Source organism: Oncorhynchus gorbuscha, linkage group LG16, assembly GCF_021184085.1.
Source record: "Oncorhynchus gorbuscha isolate QuinsamMale2020 ecotype Even-year linkage group LG16, OgorEven_v1.0, whole genome shotgun sequence".
NCBI classification, from domain to species: Eukaryota; Metazoa; Chordata; class Actinopteri; order Salmoniformes; family Salmonidae; genus Oncorhynchus; species Oncorhynchus gorbuscha.
The window spans coordinates 94,986,377-95,004,562 of record NC_060188.1 but is presented as its reverse complement, the minus strand read 5'-3'; the positions used below and the strand labels follow the sequence as shown (position 1 = coordinate 95,004,562).

Genomic DNA, 18,186 nt, shown 5'->3' with positions numbered 1-18,186 from the left:
CTACGTAGGGCCCTCTGGGCTCTGGTCAAAAGTAGTGCACTACGTAGGGCCCTCTGGGCTCTGGTCAAAAGTAGTGCACTACGTAGGGCCCTCTGGGCTCTGGTCAAAAGTAGTGCACTACCTAGGGCCCTCTGGGCTCTGGTCAAAAGTAGTGCACTACGTAGGGCCCTCTGGGCTCTGGTCAAAAGTAGTGCACTACCTAGGGCCCTCTGGGCTCCGGTCAAAAGTAGTGCACTACGTAGGGCCCTCTGGGCTCCGGTCAAAAGTAGTGCACTACGTAGGGCCCTCTGGGCTCTGGTCAAAAGTAGTGCACTACGTAGGGCCCTCTGGGCTCTGGTCAAAAGTAGTGCACTACGTAGGGCCCTCTGGGCTCTGGTCAGAAGTAGTGCACTACCTAGGGCCCTCTGGGCTCTGGTCAAAAGTAGTGCACTACCTAGGGCCCTCTGGGCTCTGGTCAAAAGTAGTGCACTACGTAGGGCCCTCTGGGCTCTGATCAAAAGTAGTGCACTACCTAGGGCCCTCTGGGCTCTGGTCAAAAGTAGTGCACTACGTAGGGCCTCTGGGCTCTGTTGGCTTTGGTCAAAAGTAGTGAACTACGTAGGGCCCTCTGGGGTCTCTGGTCAAAAGTAGTGCACCACATAGGGCCCTCTGGGCTCTCTGGTCAAAAGTAGTGCACTACATAGGGGCCCTCTGGGCTCTCTGGTCAAAAGTAGTGCACTACATAGGGGCCCTCTGGGCTCTCTGGTCAAAAGTAGTGCACTACATAGGGGCCCTCTGGGCTCTCTGGTCAAAAGTAGTGCACTACATAGGGGCCCTCTGGGCTCTCTGGTCAAAAGTAGTGCACTATAGTGTAAATCCCCTGTTCTTTCATCTGCTCGTAATCAGATGTTTGATCTAGTTACTGCAGCTAGTTATATCAATTATATGCACTATTTTGGTGACTGTTGCTTGTATTGAATCCAAAAGATTTGCAGACTTTCCCCCACTGAACTTTTCTCACACGTTGCTGAGCAACAAGACTCGACTTCCCAGCACCTGGCATGGACAGGCCTAAGTAAGTAAGCATGTATTGTAATTATACTAGTCCTGTAGGCATTAACACGTTCCTCTCGCTCCCTGTCTAACTCTTCATCTCTCTAACTCTTCATCTCTCTCTCTCTTCATCCCTCGGTCTAACTCTTCATCTCCCTCCCTGTCTAACTCTTCATATCTCTCTTCCTGTCTAACTCTTCATCTCTCTCTCTCTAACTCTTCATCTCTCTCTCTCTCTCTCTCTTCATCTCCCTGTCTAACTCTTCATCTCCCTGTCTAACTCTTCATCTCCCTGTCTAACTCTTCATCTCTCTCTCCAATTTGTAAGTCGCTCTGGATAAGAGCGTCTGCTAAATGACTTAAATGTAATGTAAATGTAACTCTTCATCTCCCTCCCTGTCTAACTCTTCATCTCCCTGTCTAACTCTTCATCTCCCTGTCTAACTCTTCATCTCCCTCCCTGTCTAACTCTTCATCTCTCTCTCTCTAACTCTTCATCTCTCTCTCTCTCTCTCTTCATCCCTCTGTCTAACTCTCCATCTCTCTCCCTGTCTAACTCCATCTCTCTCCCTGTCTAACTCTCCATCTCTCCCTATCCCCCCACCTCTCCCCCTGTCTAACTCTCCATCTCTCCCTATCTCTCTCCCTATCTAACTCTCCATCTCTCCCTATCTCCCCCCCCAACTCTCTCCCTATCTTTCTCCCCCTGTCTAACTCCCCATCTCTCTTTCTCTCCCTATCCCCCCCTCTCTCCCTGTCTAACTCCCCATATCTCTTTCTCTCCCTATCCCCCCTCTCTCCCCTGTCTAACTCCCCATCTCTCTTTCTCTCCCTATCCCCCCTCTCCCCCTGTCTAACTCCCCATCTCTCTTTCTCTCCCTATCTCCCCCCCTCCCTCTCTCCCTGTCTAACAGGACTGATGTTGATCAATGCCTGCTCCCTGCAGTACTGCAGTAGCATAAGAGCTGAGCCAGCTTCCCCACGCGGCTTTTCATGACCTGACGGTAATACAGAGGCTGTTAAGTCCTGATCTGAGCTCAGAAGGCTGAAAAGGCCCAGGGCAGTATAGGGAAGAGGAGCGTTTAGGATACATTTTCAACCATTAGTTCAGCCAAGCCTTAGTTATCCACTGTGGAGTCTGAACAAAAAAATGTATTCTTTGCAACAGGTGGACATTATCTAATTACCTGTCCTGTCCAGGGGGTAAGCTGTCACACACTACAGAAAAAGAAGATAGGCTCCTGCCCTGTGGGCCATTCTGCCTGGACAAGGCTGTACTTGCTTGTCAGTTACCTGTTAAAATGACACCAAGACACTATAAAATGATGAAGCCTCATCTGACAGTAGTGGTAAATTTGAGGAATTAGAATGGTGACTGAATGAATATACTACACCCGTCCACACATAGTCTCTCTGACATCTCTCTGATGTCCATCCATCCGGATACACATAGTCTCTCTGATGTCCATCCATCCAGATACACATAGTCTCTCTGACATCTCTCTGATGTCCATCCATCCAGATACACATAGGCTCTCTGATGTCCATCCATCCGGATACACATAGTCTCTCTGATGTCCATCCATCCAGATACACATAGTCTCTCTGATGTCCATCCATCCAGATACACATAGTCTCTCTGATGTCCATCCATCCAGATACACATAGTCTCTCTGATGTCCATCCATCCAGATACATAGTCTCTCTGATGTCCATCCATCCAGATACACATAGTCTGTCTGACATCTCTCTGATGTCCATCCATCCAGATACACATAGTCTGTCTGACATCTCTCTGATGTCCATCCATCCAGATACACATAGTCTCTCTGATGTCCATCCATCCAGATACACATAGTCTGTCTGACATCTCTCTGATGTCCATCCATCCAGATACACATAGTCTGTCTGACATCTCTCTGATGTCCATCCATCCAGATACACATAGTCTCTCTGACATCTCTCTGATGTCCATCCATCCAGATACACATAGTCTCTCTGATGTCCATCCATCCAGATACACATAGTCTGTCTGACATCTCTCTGATGTCCATCCATCCAGATACACATAGTCTCTCTGATGTCCATCAATCCAGATACACATAGTCTGTCTGACATCTCTCTGATGTCCATCCATCCAGATACACAGTCTCTCTGATGTCCATCCATCCGGATACACATAGTCTCTCTGATGTCCATCCATCCGGATACACATAGTCTCTCTGATGTCCATCCATCCGGATACACATAGTCTCTCTGATGTCCATCCATCCGGATACACATAGTCTCTCTGATGTCCATCCATCCGGATACACATAGTCTCTCTGATGTCCATCCATCCAGATACACATAGTCTCTCTGATGTCCATCCATCCAGATACACATAGTCTCTCTGACATCTCTCTGATGTCCATCCAGATACACATAGTCTCTCTGACATCTCTCTGATGTCCATCCAGATACACATAGTCTCTCTGACATCTCTCTGATGTCCATCCAGATACACATAGTCTCTCTGATGTCCATCCATCCGGATACACATAGTCTCTCTGATGTCCATCCATCCGGATACACATAGTCTCTCTGATGTCCATCCATCCAGATACACATAGTCTCTCTGATGTCCATCCATCCAGATACACATAGTCTCTCTGATGTCCATCCATCCGGATACACATAGTCTCTCTGATGTCCATCCATCCAGATACACATAGTCTCTCTGATGTCCATCCATCCGGATACACATAGTCTCTCTGATGTCCATCCATCCAGATACACATAGTCTCTCTGATGTCCATCCATCCAGATACACATAGTCTCTCTGATGTCCATCCATCCAGATACACATAGTCTCTCTGATGTCCATCCATCCAGATACACAGTCTCTCTGATGTCCATCCATCCGGATACACATAGTCTCTCTGATGTCCATCCATCCAGATACACATAGTCTCTCTGATGTCCATCCATCCAGATACACATAGTCTCTCTGATGTCCATCCATCCGTCCACACATAGAATAACTATATTCTCATCTACATTTATAATGCGTATTTCTGTTGAATGTCAGCTGCTCTCTCCCTCCGCTGAGACTAACCCTCAGTCTGCTGCTCTCTCCCTCTGCTGAGACTGACCCTCAGTCTGCTGCTCTCTCCCTCTGCTGAGACTAACCCTCAGTCTGCTGCTCTCTCCCTCCACTGAGACTGACCCTCAGTCTGCTGCTCTCTCCCTCTGCTGAGACTGACCCTCAGTCAGCTGCTCTCTCCCTCTGCTGAGACTGACCCTCAGTCTGCTGTTCTCTCCCTCTGCTGAGACTGACCCTCAGTCAGCTGCTCTCTCCCTCTGCTGAGACTGACCCTCAGTCAGCTGCTCTCTCCCTCTGCTGAGACTGACCCTCAGTCAGCTGCTCTCTCCCTCTGCTGAGACTGACCCTCAGTCTGCTGCTCTCTCCCTCTGCTGAGACTGACCCTCAGTCAGCTGCTCTCTCCCTCTGCTGAGACTAACCCTCAGTCAGCTGCTCTCTCCCTCTGCTGAGACTGACCCTCAGTCTGCTGCTCTCTCCCTCAGTCTGCTGCTCTCTCCCTCTGCTGAGACTGACCCTCAGTATGCTGCTCTCTCCCTCTGCTGAGACTGACCCTCAGTTTGCTGCTCTCTCCCTCTGCTGAGACTGAACCTCAGTCTGCTGCTCTCTCCCTCTGCTGAGACTAACCCTCAGTCTGCTGCTCTCTCCCTCTGCTGAGACTGACCCTCAGTCTGCTGCTCTCTCCATCTGACTAACCCTCAGTCTGCTGCTCTCTCCCTCTGCTGAGACTAACCCTCAGTCTGCTGCTCTCTCCCTCTGCTGAGACTGACCCTCAGTCTGCTGCTCTCTCCCTCTGCTGAGACTGAACCTCAGTCTGCTGCTCTCTCCCTCTGCTGAGACTAACCCTCAGTCTGCTGCTCTCTCCCTCTGCTGAGACTGACCCTCAGTCTGCTGCTCTCTCCCTCTGCTGAGACTAACCCTCAGTCTGCTGCTCTCTCCCTCTGCTGAGACTAACCCTCAGTCTGCTGCTCTCTCCCTCTGCTGAGACTGACCCTCAGTCTGCTGCTCTCTCCCTCTGCTGAGACTAACCCTCAGTCTGCTGCTCTCTCCCTCTGCTGAGACTAACCCTCAGTCTGCTGCTCTCTCCCTCTGCTGAGACTAACCCTCAGTCTGCTGCTCTCTCCCTCTGCTGAGACTGACCCTCAGTCTGCTGCTCTCTCCATCTGACTAACCCTCAGTCTGCTGCTCTCTCCCTCTGCTGAGACTAACCCTCAGTCTGCTGCTCTCTCCCTCTGCTGAGACTGACCCTCAGTCTGCTGCTCTCTCCCTCTGCTGAGACTGACCCTCAGTCTGCTGCTCTCTCCCTCTGCTGAGACTAACCATCAGATGCAGGTACCAATTGTCCAGGAATACAGAAGAAACCTGTCCGAAAACCACTTTTTTTTGTCTGACTTTTTCATGTGTTTTTTTTTTGTTGTTGGTAAGGGAGTCCACAGATTACACTCTTTGTCACGACTCCTACCGAAGGTGGCTCCCCTCCCTGTTCGGATGGCGCTCGGCGGTCGTCGTCGCCAGCCTACTAGCTGCCACTGATCCTTTCCCCCCTTTCTGTTTTTGGTTTTACCTGCTTTGTGTTTTAGGCTGATTAGTCGGGCTATGTTAGCCAGCCTGCTCGTTGTGAGGGATTGTTTTGTGTTTTAGGCTGATTAGTCGGGCCAGTAATAAGAACCTATTCTCAGCTTGAGTTTCCTTATCCTTATCAAGTTCTCTACATGCACAGTGAAGCTTAGCTTGTCATCAACCCACACACCCAAATATTTGTACACTTTAACTTGCTCTATAGTATGTCCAGCCAATGTAGCAATGACATGATTAGTAACATGCCTGGCATTTGAAAATACCATGCAGTTTGTTTTACCTGAATTTAGAACCAGCTTTAAATCATACAGATTCTGTTGTATGATATTAAATGCTCTTTGGGCATTTTCAAAAGATAAAGATAAACTACTACCACTTCTCACGTTCTGACCTTTATTTCTGTTGTTTTGTCATTATTTAGAATGGTCAGGGCGTGAGTTGGGGTGGGCAGTCTATGTTTGTTTTTCTATGATTTGGGGATTTCTATGTTTCGGCCTAGTATGGTTCTCAATCAGAGGCAGGTGTCATTAGTTGTCTCTGATTGAGAATCATACTTAGGTAGCCTGGGTTTCACTGTTTGTTTGTGGGTGATTGTCTATGTCAGTTGCTTGTGTCGGCACAGTTCTCATTATAGCTTCCCGGTTGTTATTTCGTTTATTGTTTTGTATAGTTTGGATTCAGTTGTTCAGTGCTTTCTTTAATTTAAAAAATCATCATGAACACATACCACGCTGCATTTTGGTCCGCTTCATCCGACGATCGTGACACCGCTTAAATAAAGCACAGTGTCATCTGCATAAAAATGAACATCCGCTGTTTCAATAAGATCCCCAATATTGTTGATATACAAAATGAACAACAGTGAGCCCAAAATAGAACCTTGCGGAACACCTGAGCACACTTCTATGGACTTCTATGGATTTACAACCATCCGCCATCACACACACATGGTGTACTTTCGTGAGTAATTTGTTTATAAATCTATAGCAGTAATTCCACAACATTTTAACCTTTGCACTAACAAAGCACGGTCCACGGTGTCAAATGCCTTCGACAAATCAATAAAGATACACAATGTAACTTCTTGTCAAGAGCACAGTGGATGTCATTTAAAACTTTCAGGGCTGCTGAAACAGTGCTGTGGCCAGACCTAAAACCTGATTGCATTCCATTTATGGATTAACGGAACACTCCAGCATTAATGGAAGGACCCAGTGTTAATTGATTAATGGAAGGTCCCAGTGTTAATGGATTAATGGAAGGTCCCAGTGTAAAATGGCGCAGGAGAAGAAGGCAGACGTTTTATGTGCCCCCAAACGATTGTGTTTTTTTGTTTGTTTATTTATTTGCGTTGACTTCTTTTTTGAAACTTATTTTGTACATAATGTTACCTCTACTGTCTCTTATGACCGAATATAACTTCTGGACATCAGGACTGCGATTACTCACCACGGACTGGCAGAATCCTTTTCTTCCTTTAACGAGTCTGACGAGCCCAACGCGATATACTGCTTTTTCCGGAATAGGCCCAGATCCCCGGGATTTGCATGAAGAATCCGTAGGCTACCAAATAAACCCCCACTTCCTTCCATTCTGCTAGCAAACGTGCAGTCTTTTGAGAATAAAATAGATGCGCTACGCAGAAGATTAAACTACCAACGGGACATTAAAAACTGTAACATCTTATGCTTCACGGAGACGTGGCTGAACAACGACAGTATCAACCAGCTGGCTAGTTATACGCTGTCCTGGCAGGATAGAACAGCAACGTCTAATAAGACCAGAGGTGGCGGAAATTCTATGTCTTCTGTTTCTTTGTTTTTAGCCGAGTGTGGTTGATTGGGGATCATACTTAGGCAGCCCTTTTCCCACCATTCGGTTGTGGGATCTTGTTTTCTATTTAGCGTCTTAGCCTGACAGAACTGTGCGCTTTCGTTTTCGCTTTCGTTATTTTGTCTGAGTGTTTTTGAATAAAAGAATCGTGAACACTTTCCACGCTGCACTTTGGTCCACTCTTCCTACCACCAGCCGTAACAGAAGTATCGCAGTCCAAGGGAGCAGATGGAGGCAGCGAGAGAGGAACGGCGACGATAGGAGGAGCCGTAACAGAAGTATCGCAGTCCAAGGGAGCAGATGGAGGCAGCGAGAGAGGAACGGCGACGATAGGAGGAGCCGTAACAGAAGTATCGCAGTCCAAGGGAGCAGATGGAGGCAGCGAGAGAGGAACGGCGACGATAGGAGGAGTTAGGTCAACAACAGAAGCCAATGAGACAGCTCCAAAAAAGAAATGTGGGGGGGAGGCACACGGGAAGATTGGCGGAGTCAGACCTGAGCCAACTCCCAATGCTTACCGTGGGGAGCGTGTGACCGGTCAGGCACCATGTTATGCGGTGACGCGCACTGTGTCTCCAGTGCGCATTCACAGACCAGTGCGCTCTGTGCCAGCTCCTCGCATTTGCCGTGCTAGAGTGGGCATCCAGCCAGAATATAGATATATTGCTGTCTCTATTATGGTTGCTGTCTCTACTATGGTCCTTCTGTAGCTCAGTTGGTAGAGCATGGCGCTTGTAATGCCAGGGTAGTGGGTTCGATCCCCGGGACCACCCATACGTAGAATGTATGCACACATGACTGTAAGTCGCTTTGGATAAAAGCGTCTGCTAAATGGCATATATTATTATTATCTAAAACCAACTAAAATGTCTGTTGCTGCCTACTATATCTTTACTAATACCAATTGAACTTCCCTGCTATTTTACAATAAGTATAAACCACAGCTCAAAGTGTCACCTCTGGAGTGGACTCCCTCTTTGAACTGGTGCGTGAATCGGAAGAACAGACGAATTCCAGGGAGGAGACATTTACAGTAAATGTGATTAATATATATATATGCCATTTAGCAGACGCTTTTATCCAAAGCGACTTACAGTCATGTGTGCATACATTCTACGTGTGGGTGGTCCCGGGAATTGAACCTACTACCCTGGCGTTACAATGCTCTACCAACTGAGCTACAGAGGACCATTAACTCCAGTAAATCTGTTGTATTCATTATGTAACCTTGTTCATCTGCTTTTTATAGACCTGCAGCGTTGTACCTACAATATACATTATATATTATGCTCTATGTTTGGTTAGGGTGTGACTACGGTGGGAAATTCTATGTCTTCTATTTCTTTGTTGGCCGGGAATGGTTCTCAATCAGAGGCAGCTGTCTATTGTTGTCTCTGATTGAGAACCATACTTAGGCAGCCCTTTTCCCACCACTCTTTCATCTGCTTTTTATAGACCTGCAAGCTTTGTACCTAAAATTATTTAATGGCATTACAATTATTACTATTGTTGAAGGGAAAGAAAAACAATGGGAGGCGACACACAAATCGGCAGAGGATTCTGGACTAGAGCAAACAAAACTGCGCATAGGCTTCTGGGTGTTAAGGTAAATTGCCATGTGTAATCCCTTTAGTTCCAAAGGAGTATTAGCAGAAAATCCACAATACTTAACATGATTTCGTAGCAACGGTGCGAAGGACACATATAATTGCGGGGTCAAATCTGCTCTGACGGAGACCCAGGATGGAACAATTGTAGTTTGGAGCAAAATGCAGACGAAAACCATTAAGGTTCAATTTTTTTGTCTTAATAACGGAAGACACAGTGAATAGAAACATATTTGTTCAGCTGCCTCTGTCTTACCACACCTACACAGCAAATTCTCCGGTGTTAAATAAACACAGAGTGTTCAATTCAATTTCATTCGGCCTAACACAGTGGCCTGAAACTCATGATTTTACAGGCCTCATCAGGCCTGCAGGTTCCATTATGTTGACTTACAAAGCACTGTGTATTTCCTATTGGAATCCAGCCAGAGTGGGGTGGGGATATCTAGCGTTTGCCATTTTCATTCACCCGCAATCTTGCATTCAGATGGAGTGCGGGGTTGGGAAGAACGAAGGTGGAAGACTACCTCAAACATCTAAACTGGAACAACAATCTCAGTAATGGGTGCAATATATCCAAGAAACAGATTGGATTCGTTTAGAGAAATGTTATTTATATTTGAGCAGCATAAGATTAATTAATCGATCAATGTACATGAACAAAAAAACATAGATATTGAAACAAACTATTCTAAAAAAATATAACCTTCAATAGAGCATGCTGGGAAATATGATAATGATGGGTGTGGTTTTTTGTTTAACACTGGTTATTAAAACCAACACCAAGGTTATTTTATAGCAAACACAATTATAGGGTCATTTTATAGCAACAAGTGTAAAATTAACACTTAAAGAATCAACACTAGAAATGTTACACTAAAAAATAAACAATAAAAATAAACAATAAAAATGCCTTCTATGCTATTCTATGCTATGCTATTCTATGCTATTCTATGCTATTCTATGCTATGCTATTCTATGCTATGCTATTCTATGCTATTCTATGCTATGCTATTCTATGCTATTCTATGCTATTCTATGCTATGCTATTCTATGCTATTCTATGCTTCAAGTCAAGCAACACGTTTGGATGACTGTGTGATCTCGCTGTCTGTAGCTGAGGTGAGTAAGCCCTTTAAACAGGTTAACATTCACAAGGCCGCTGGGCCAGACTGATTACCAGGACTCATACTCAGACCATGTGACCAACTGGCTAATGTCTTCACTGACATTTTCAACCTCTCCCTGACCTGGTCTGTAATACTAACTTATTTTCAAGCAGACTACCATAGTCCCCTTGCCCAAGACTGTGTAACCTGCCTAAATGAATATCTGTAGCTGAGGTGCACTAATCTAATAATAAAATAATATATGCCATTTACAACGCTTTTATCCAGACTGACTTACAGTCATGTGTGCATACATTCTACGTATGGGTGGTCCCGGGGATCGAACCCACTACCCTGGCGTTACAAACATCTATAGCGAAGAAATGCTACGCTATGAAAAGGCTGGTCATGGCTCACATCAACACCATCATCCTGGATCCAATCCACTTATCATAATGTCCCAACAGATCCACAGATGCCATGATCTCTATTGCACTCCAAACTGGCCTTCTCCCACCTGGACACAATTAATACCTATGTGATAATGCTGTTCACTGACTACGGCTCAGCATTCAACACCATGGTCCCTGATGGGACCCTGAGACTCCCTTTGCAACTGGATCCTGGACTTCCTGACGGTGAGGGTAGGGAACAACAAATTAATACCCAAGAAGACTAGAGGCTGTAATCGCTGCCAAAGGTGCTTCAACAAAGTACTGAGTAAAGGGTCTGAATACTTATGGAAATGTCATATTTAAGTTTTTGCTTTGACATTATGGGGTATTGTGATGTCATTACGGGGGATATTGTGATGTCATTATGGGGTTTTGTGTTGTCATTATGGGGGGTATTGTGATGTCATTATGGGGGGTATTGTGATGTCATTATGGGGGGTATTGTGATGTCATTATGAGGGGTATTGTGTGTACATTGATGAGGGGGGGGAACAACGTAATACATTTTAGAATATTAATAGATTTTAGAATAAGGCTGTAATGTAACAAAATGTGGAAAAAGTCAAGGGGTCTGAATACTTTCCAAATGCACTCTATGGGGATACAACCATCCCAGCTCTGCAGAATGTTCTGCAAAGAGGCAGAATCATTAGATTACTTGTTCTGTCAATATGTAGCTTGTTTTTGGTCGCAGGTTCAGGAATGGCTGAAGAATATAAACATTTACCTTGAGCTAACTCTGCAGATAGCACTGCTGCGTAATCTGACAAGTCAATCGATCAATAATATAATAATTGAATTAACAATCGGTAGAAACTATGAGAATAGAACGTTTTTGAACTTTTGTGAATCATCACATCACATTTGAAAAATATATGGCAAATAGAACTGGATGGTGTTCAGAGATAATGGGAGGGGTTGAGGGGAGCTGTAAGTCGCTCTGGATAAGAGCGTCTGCTAAATGACTTAAATGTAAATGTAAATGTGGGAGCTGAAGGATGGGACTGGATGGTGGTCAGAGATAGATGGGAGGGGTTGAGGGGAGCTGAAGGACTGGATGGTGTTCAGAGATAGATGGGAGGGGTTGAGGGGAGCTGAATGATGGGACTGGATGGTGTTCAGAGATAGATGGGAGGGGTTTGATGGGAGCTGAAGGATGGGACTGGATGGTGTTCAGAGATAGATGGGAGGTGTTGAGGGTAACTGAAGGATGGGACTGGATGGTGTTCAGAGATAGATGGGAGGTGTTGATGGGAGCTGAAGGATGGGACTGGATGGTGTTCAGAGATAGATGGGAGGTGTTGAGGGTAACTGAAGGATAGGACTGGATGGTGTTCAGAGATAGATGGGAGGGGTTGAAGGTAGCTGAAGGATTGGACTAATAACAACAAGATAACTATTGTAAAATATACTGTGTTTGTCAAATGTATATAGTATGTATAAACAGGAAGAAGAAGCCAATTAGTTTACTTCATTAGGGGAGGGGTGGTAGGGTTAAGGGGAAATAATGAAGGGAATATATTACAAATATACAGAGGCAAGAAGAACAGTATGTGAACCCTTTGGAATGACCTGTATTTCTGCATCAATTGGTCATAAGATTTGACCTGATCTTCATCTAGGTCACAACAACAGACAAACACAGTCTGCTTAAACTAATAACACACAAAACAATTATACGTTTTCATGTCTTTATTGAACACACCGTGTAAACATTCACAGTGCAGGATGGGAAAAGTATGTGAACCCTTGGATTTAATAACTGGTTGACCCTCAACCAAACGTGTTCTGTAGTTGTGGATCAGACCTGCAAAACGGTCAGAAGGAATTTTTGGACCATTCCTCTTTACAAAACTGTTTCAGTTCAGCAAAATTCTTGGGATGTCTGGTGTGAACTGCTCTCTTGGGGTCATGCCACAGCATCTCAATCGGGTTGAGGTCAGGACTCTGACTGGGCCACTCTAGAAGAAGTATTTTCTTCTGTTGAAGACATTATTTTCATGATTTACTTCTGTGTAAACCTTGATCCTCCCTCCACCAGACTTTACAGTTGGGATGAGGTTTTGATGTTGGTGTGCTGTGCCTTTTTTCTCCACATAGTGTTGTGTCATCCTTCCAAACAACTCAACTGTAGTTTCATCTGTCCACAGAATATTTTGCCAGTAGCGCTGTGGAACATCCAGGTGCACTTTTGCAAACTTCAGACGTGCAGCAATGTTTTTTTTTTGGACAGCAGTCGCTTCTTCCGTGGTGTCCTCCCATGAACACCATTCTTGTTTAGTGTTTTATGTATCGTAGACTCGTCAACAGAGATGCTAGCATGTTTAGTGTTTCACGTATCGTAGACTCGTCAACAGAGATGCTAGCATGTTTAGTGTTTCACGTATCGTAGACTCGTCAACAGAGATGCTAGCATGTTTAGTGTTTCACGTATCGTAAACTCATCAACAGAGATGCTAGCGTGTTTAGTGTTTTACGTATCGTAGACTCGTCAACAGAGATGCTAGCGTGTTTAGTGTTTTACGTATCGTAGACTCGTCAACAGAGATGCTAGCGTGTTTAGTGTTTCACGTATCGTAGACTCAACAACAGAGATGCTAGCATGTTTAGTGTTTCACGTATCGTAGACTCGTCAACAGAGATGCTAGCGTGTTCCAGAGATTTCTGTACGTCTTTAGCTGAAACTCTATTGTATTCAATATAGACAAGAAAAATACAATACTTTGTGTGTTATTAGTTAAATCACTGTGTTTGTCTGTTGTTGTGACTTAGATGAAGATCAGATCCAATCTGATGACAAATTTACCTGGTACCCCTACACATCGACTCGGTACTGGTACTCCCTGTATATAACCATGTCATTACCTGGTACCCCTGCACATCGACTCGGTACTGGTAGTCCCTGTATATAACCACATTATTACCTGGTACCCCTGCACATCGACTCGGTACTGGTAGTCCCTGTATATAGCCACGTTATTACCTTGTACCCCTGCACATTGACTCAGTACTGGTACTACCTGTATATTGCCATGTTATTACCTGGTACTCCCTGTATATAACCATGTTATTACCTTGTACTCCCTGTATATAACCATGTTATTACCTGGTACTTCCTGTATATAGCAATGTTATTACCTGGTACTCCCTGTATATAGCCACGTTATTACCTGGTACTTCCTGTATATAATCATGTTATTACCTGGTACTCCCTGTATATAGCCATGTTATTACCTGGTACTCCCTGTATATAGCCACATCGACTCAGTACTGGTAGTCCCTGTATATAGCCATGTTATTACCTGGTACTCCCTGTATATAGCCATGTTATTACCTGGTACTTCCTGTATATAGTCACGTTATTACCTGGTACTTCCTGTATATAGTCATGTTATTACCTGGTACTTCCTGTATATAGCCATGTTATTAACTGGTACTTCTTGTATATAGCCATGTTACTACCTGGTACTTCCTGTATATAGTCATGTTATTACCTGGTACTTCCTGTATATCTCCATGTTATTACCTGGTACTTCCTGTATATAGTCATGTTATTACCTGGTACTTCCTGTATATAGCCATGTTATTACCTGGTACTTCCTGTATATAGTCGTGTTATTGTTATTCGTTATTCTCTGTGCATTTATTCCATGTGTCACATTTAACATTTAAACTTTAACTCTACATTGTTGAAAAAGGACCTGTCAGTCAGCATTTCCTTGTTCGTCTACACCTGTTGTTTAGGAAACATGTGACGAATAAAATGTCATTTGATTTTAGGTCTTTCTTGAAATCCAAACATTGTTCTTGATTTATGGGAAATTGGGAAGGTTTAAAATCATATCTAATAGATTTGGATGGTCTCTGGTCTAAAGTAGTGCACTATATAGGGAATAGAGTTCTATAGGGCTCTGGTCTAAAGTAGTGCACTATATAGGTCTCTGGTCTAAAGTAGTGCACTATATAGGGAACAGGGTTCCATAGGGCTCTGGTCTAAAGTAGTGCACTATATAGGGAATAGGGTTCCATAGGTCTCTGGTCTAAAGTAGTGCACTATATAGGGAACAGGGTTCCATAGGGCTCTGGTCTAAAGTAGTGCACTATATAGGGAACAGGGTTCCATATGGCTCTGGTCTAAAGTAGTGGACTATATAGGGAACAGGGTTCCATAGGGCTCTGGTCTAAAGTAGTGCACTGTATAGGGAGCAGGGTTCTATAGGGCTTTAGTCTAAAGTAGTGCACTATGTAGAAAATAGGCCGGGTGCCATTTATGATGGACTCACCTGAGAGAAGTTGAGTCCGTTGAGCGGGTGACACTGCTCCTCCACCTTCTCCACGGCTCCTGTCCTCTTCCTCATCCTCTCTGCCTCCTGGGCCAGGTACAGATCCAACACCGGGACCCCCCTCGTCTTAATGTCCGCCTCCGTCAACGAGTTCACCATCAACATCACCCACACAGGCCTCTTCCTCTCCCAGTTCCCCGCTATGGCATTAAACAGGTAGTCAGCGTACAGGCCTTTCCCCCTCTGGTCAGGAGTCATCCAGAACGGCATCATGTGCTTGACGTACTCCAAGTGCCTCTTGAGGCGTCTGTAGATGTCTCTGGGTAGAACGTCCTGTAAGGTTCCCCCCTGGGGGAGGAGCTGGCAGCTGGTCAGGGCTGAGATGGTGTAGGGGTCGGTCAGGTCCAGCTCCAAGTAAACCATGTTACTCTCCTGGAAAGCTTTCTTTGAGTTCTCTGGGATGAAGTCCCAGACGCGCGTGTAAGGGACGTGGATTGTGCCGTAGAAGTAGGACGGAGGGTTACGTTTGATGGTCCACAGGAAAGAGTTCAGATCACTTTGCTAAGAGGAAAGAAGACACGAGTGAATTTGTAGTATTATAATATAATAATAATAATATAATAATATATGCCATTTAGGGCTTTTATAAACAGTCATCATACATTCTACGTATGATTCCCTTGGCCATGCTCTACCAGCTGAGCTACAGAAGGACCACTATTACCAGGCTATAAAACCTCATTCATGATTCTTGGTCAACCCAAAACCTTATGTCCTTAATATGTGTGTGTGTGTGTGTGTGTGTGTGTGTGTGTGTGTGTGTGTGTGTGTGTGTGTGTGTGTGTGTGTGTGTGTGTGTGTGTGTGTGTGCCTGCCTGTCCGTCTGTCTGTCTGTCTGTCTGTGATGTCATTTACAAAATATGTCACTAAAGTTCAACAAAGAGATGGACAAACAAACAATTTTAATAGCTGGTCTAAAAACAGACTTGCAATAAACAAAAATGACTACTGGTTTTCATCCACTGCAAATAGCCAGTGTGAACATGGCGCTATTTAAATTGACCGAGACTTTTGATTCTACGTGCGATAGGCCATTTGATGCTCGGTAATGGACTGATAATGTCTTATCAGCAGAACACTTCACAGCGCACTAGACTCACACAATAAACATCCGACATGATCTGCGCTCTTAGAGGACGGAGAAACTTTACAGGAAAACACATAGAACTACTTTTTTGAGGTTCACACTTATTTAATTAAATTAATTATTATTTGAATTTATTTTATTTATTTCATGAATGAAGTAGACTAGAACAACACATTTTAGAAATGAAAAGTGAAGAAATAATCATTTAGGCATATTTACATATGTATAGGCTAAAACTAAACAGTGGACATTCAGATACTCAAATCCCAGTGCCATTGGAGATTTTAAAAATGATGGAAAAAAGCCTAATTTACTTAGATGTTGGCTAAGACATTAATTATATTCAATTGGACGTGATATTAGCGGACTTACTTTCCTTTTTAGCTCGCAGTTAGAGGACTCCCGGAGGCTCCATTGGTCGGCTCCTTTCACCAGCAGTATTAGGAACGCTTGAATAAATGTGACCCAAGAGACCAGCATCGTAACTCCCAGCGTGCACGCTATTTTTACAACGTGTCGCAAGATGAAGCTACCCAACAACAATTCTTTCCTGGGGAAAATTACTTAAAAATTATTTTCCGAATTTCAGTTCCATTGAAATAAGTCAAACACGCCGACATATAGCCTATCTACCTTTCTGCCGCCGGAAGAATTCATGTTTGAGCGTAATTGCATTCAATACTTTGAGTGATGTTTTTCCCCACTTGTGTGAAAGCATTAACGTTATTTTGTGTCTATGTCTTCATTCTGTTGGCTTGAATCTGACACTTTCCCGATCCCTCATATTTGATAATAAGGTGCCATGCATGGCACTTGATGGAAGCTTACAATTTGGTCCGCGATAGTCGGCTAGGCTACAATCCTCAATGAGATTAAATCAAATCTAACTCTCCAGTCGTTGATAGGCCACACTTAGAACCGAGCAGATTGTGCACAGTCAGTAAATGAGTATCCAAAGTGCACGCAAACAACAGGTTCTAAACTAAACTTCGTGCGTCCTCAGGTTCCCGGAATGAGCGGTGGAATTCCTCGCCACAATGTTACTACTCCGCTGTTATCTACTTCCAAACACAGGCCCGCAGAAAGAAATTATTTCACCGGTGCTGTTCGGAATTCGACCGTAGCAACACTTTCTCCTGAATTGGTTGTCCAATTCCAAGCGCCATCAACAGTTCCCAAATCCTCGAAGAAACTTTCTCTATCGTGTCCTCCTTGTTTCCATAACTCCAGACTCCCCTCATTTCTCTCACAGTGTTGCTGGAGTGTGTAAGCATCTCTATGTTAGGCTCATGCATGGGGCACTACCTACCCCCCTGCCCCCACCCTCTCTCTCTCCACTCCTCCACCCCTCCCCACTGTGCAATAATCTGATTTAACATCTAACCCCCCTTCGCGGTTCGTGGCGAGAGTCGTACACTCATTCACTTCAAAATTAGAATCAGACTATGGTCTGATCTGCTCCTCAGGACTTTATCAGGAGTCGACAAGATGCGGCTTTTCCAGAGCCCTCACTGCGGCAGGAGTGAGAGTGGTTGAGCCCTCAGCGGCAGGAGTGAGAGTGGTTGAGCCCTCACAGCGGCAGGAGTGAGAGTGGTTGAGCCCTCAGCGGCAGGAGTGAGAGTGGTTGAGCCCTCACAGCGGCAGGAGTGAGAGTAGTTGAGCCCTCAGCGGCAGGAGTGAGAGTGGTTGAGCCCTCAGCGGCAGGAGTGAGAGTAGTTGAGCCCTCAGCGGCAGGAGTGAGAGTGGTTGAGCCCTCAGCGGCAGGAGTGAGAGTGGTTGAGCCCTCACAGCGGCAGGAGTGAGAGTGGTTGAGCCCTCACAGCGGCAGGAGTGAGAGTAGTTGAGCCCTCAGCGGCAGGAGTGAGAGTGGTTGAGCCCTCAGCGGCAGGAGTGAGAGTGGTTGAGCCCTCACAGCGGCAGGAGTGAGAGTAGTTGAGCCCTCAGCGGCAGGAGTGAGAGTAGTAGACTACCAATTAATGAACCCCAAGAATAGGGCAAGCAAACAAAACAAACTTTAATACGTCAAAATGTTTTATTATGAACCAATAAGAAAAATACCA

The 18,186-nt window shown here is 44.9% G+C and overlaps 1 protein-coding gene across 1 annotated transcript in view; it reads right to left on the bottom strand.

Annotated features, from left to right (window-relative positions):
* The window catches only part of trabd2a (TraB domain containing 2A), a 112,063-nt gene extending 94,704 nt beyond the window's left edge, over positions 1–17,359 (bottom strand). Inside the window, exons 1-2 of the mRNA XM_046307148.1 lie at positions 16,499–17,359; positions 14,980–15,540 (exon numbers count right to left, since the gene is read on the bottom strand). Coding sequence (XP_046163104.1) covers positions 14,980–15,540; positions 16,499–16,606 — 669 coding nt within the window. The 5' untranslated portion in view covers positions 16,607–17,359. The remainder of the gene's footprint in view (positions 1–14,979; positions 15,541–16,498) is intronic.
* Between the last annotated feature and the right edge of the window lie 827 nt (positions 17,360–18,186).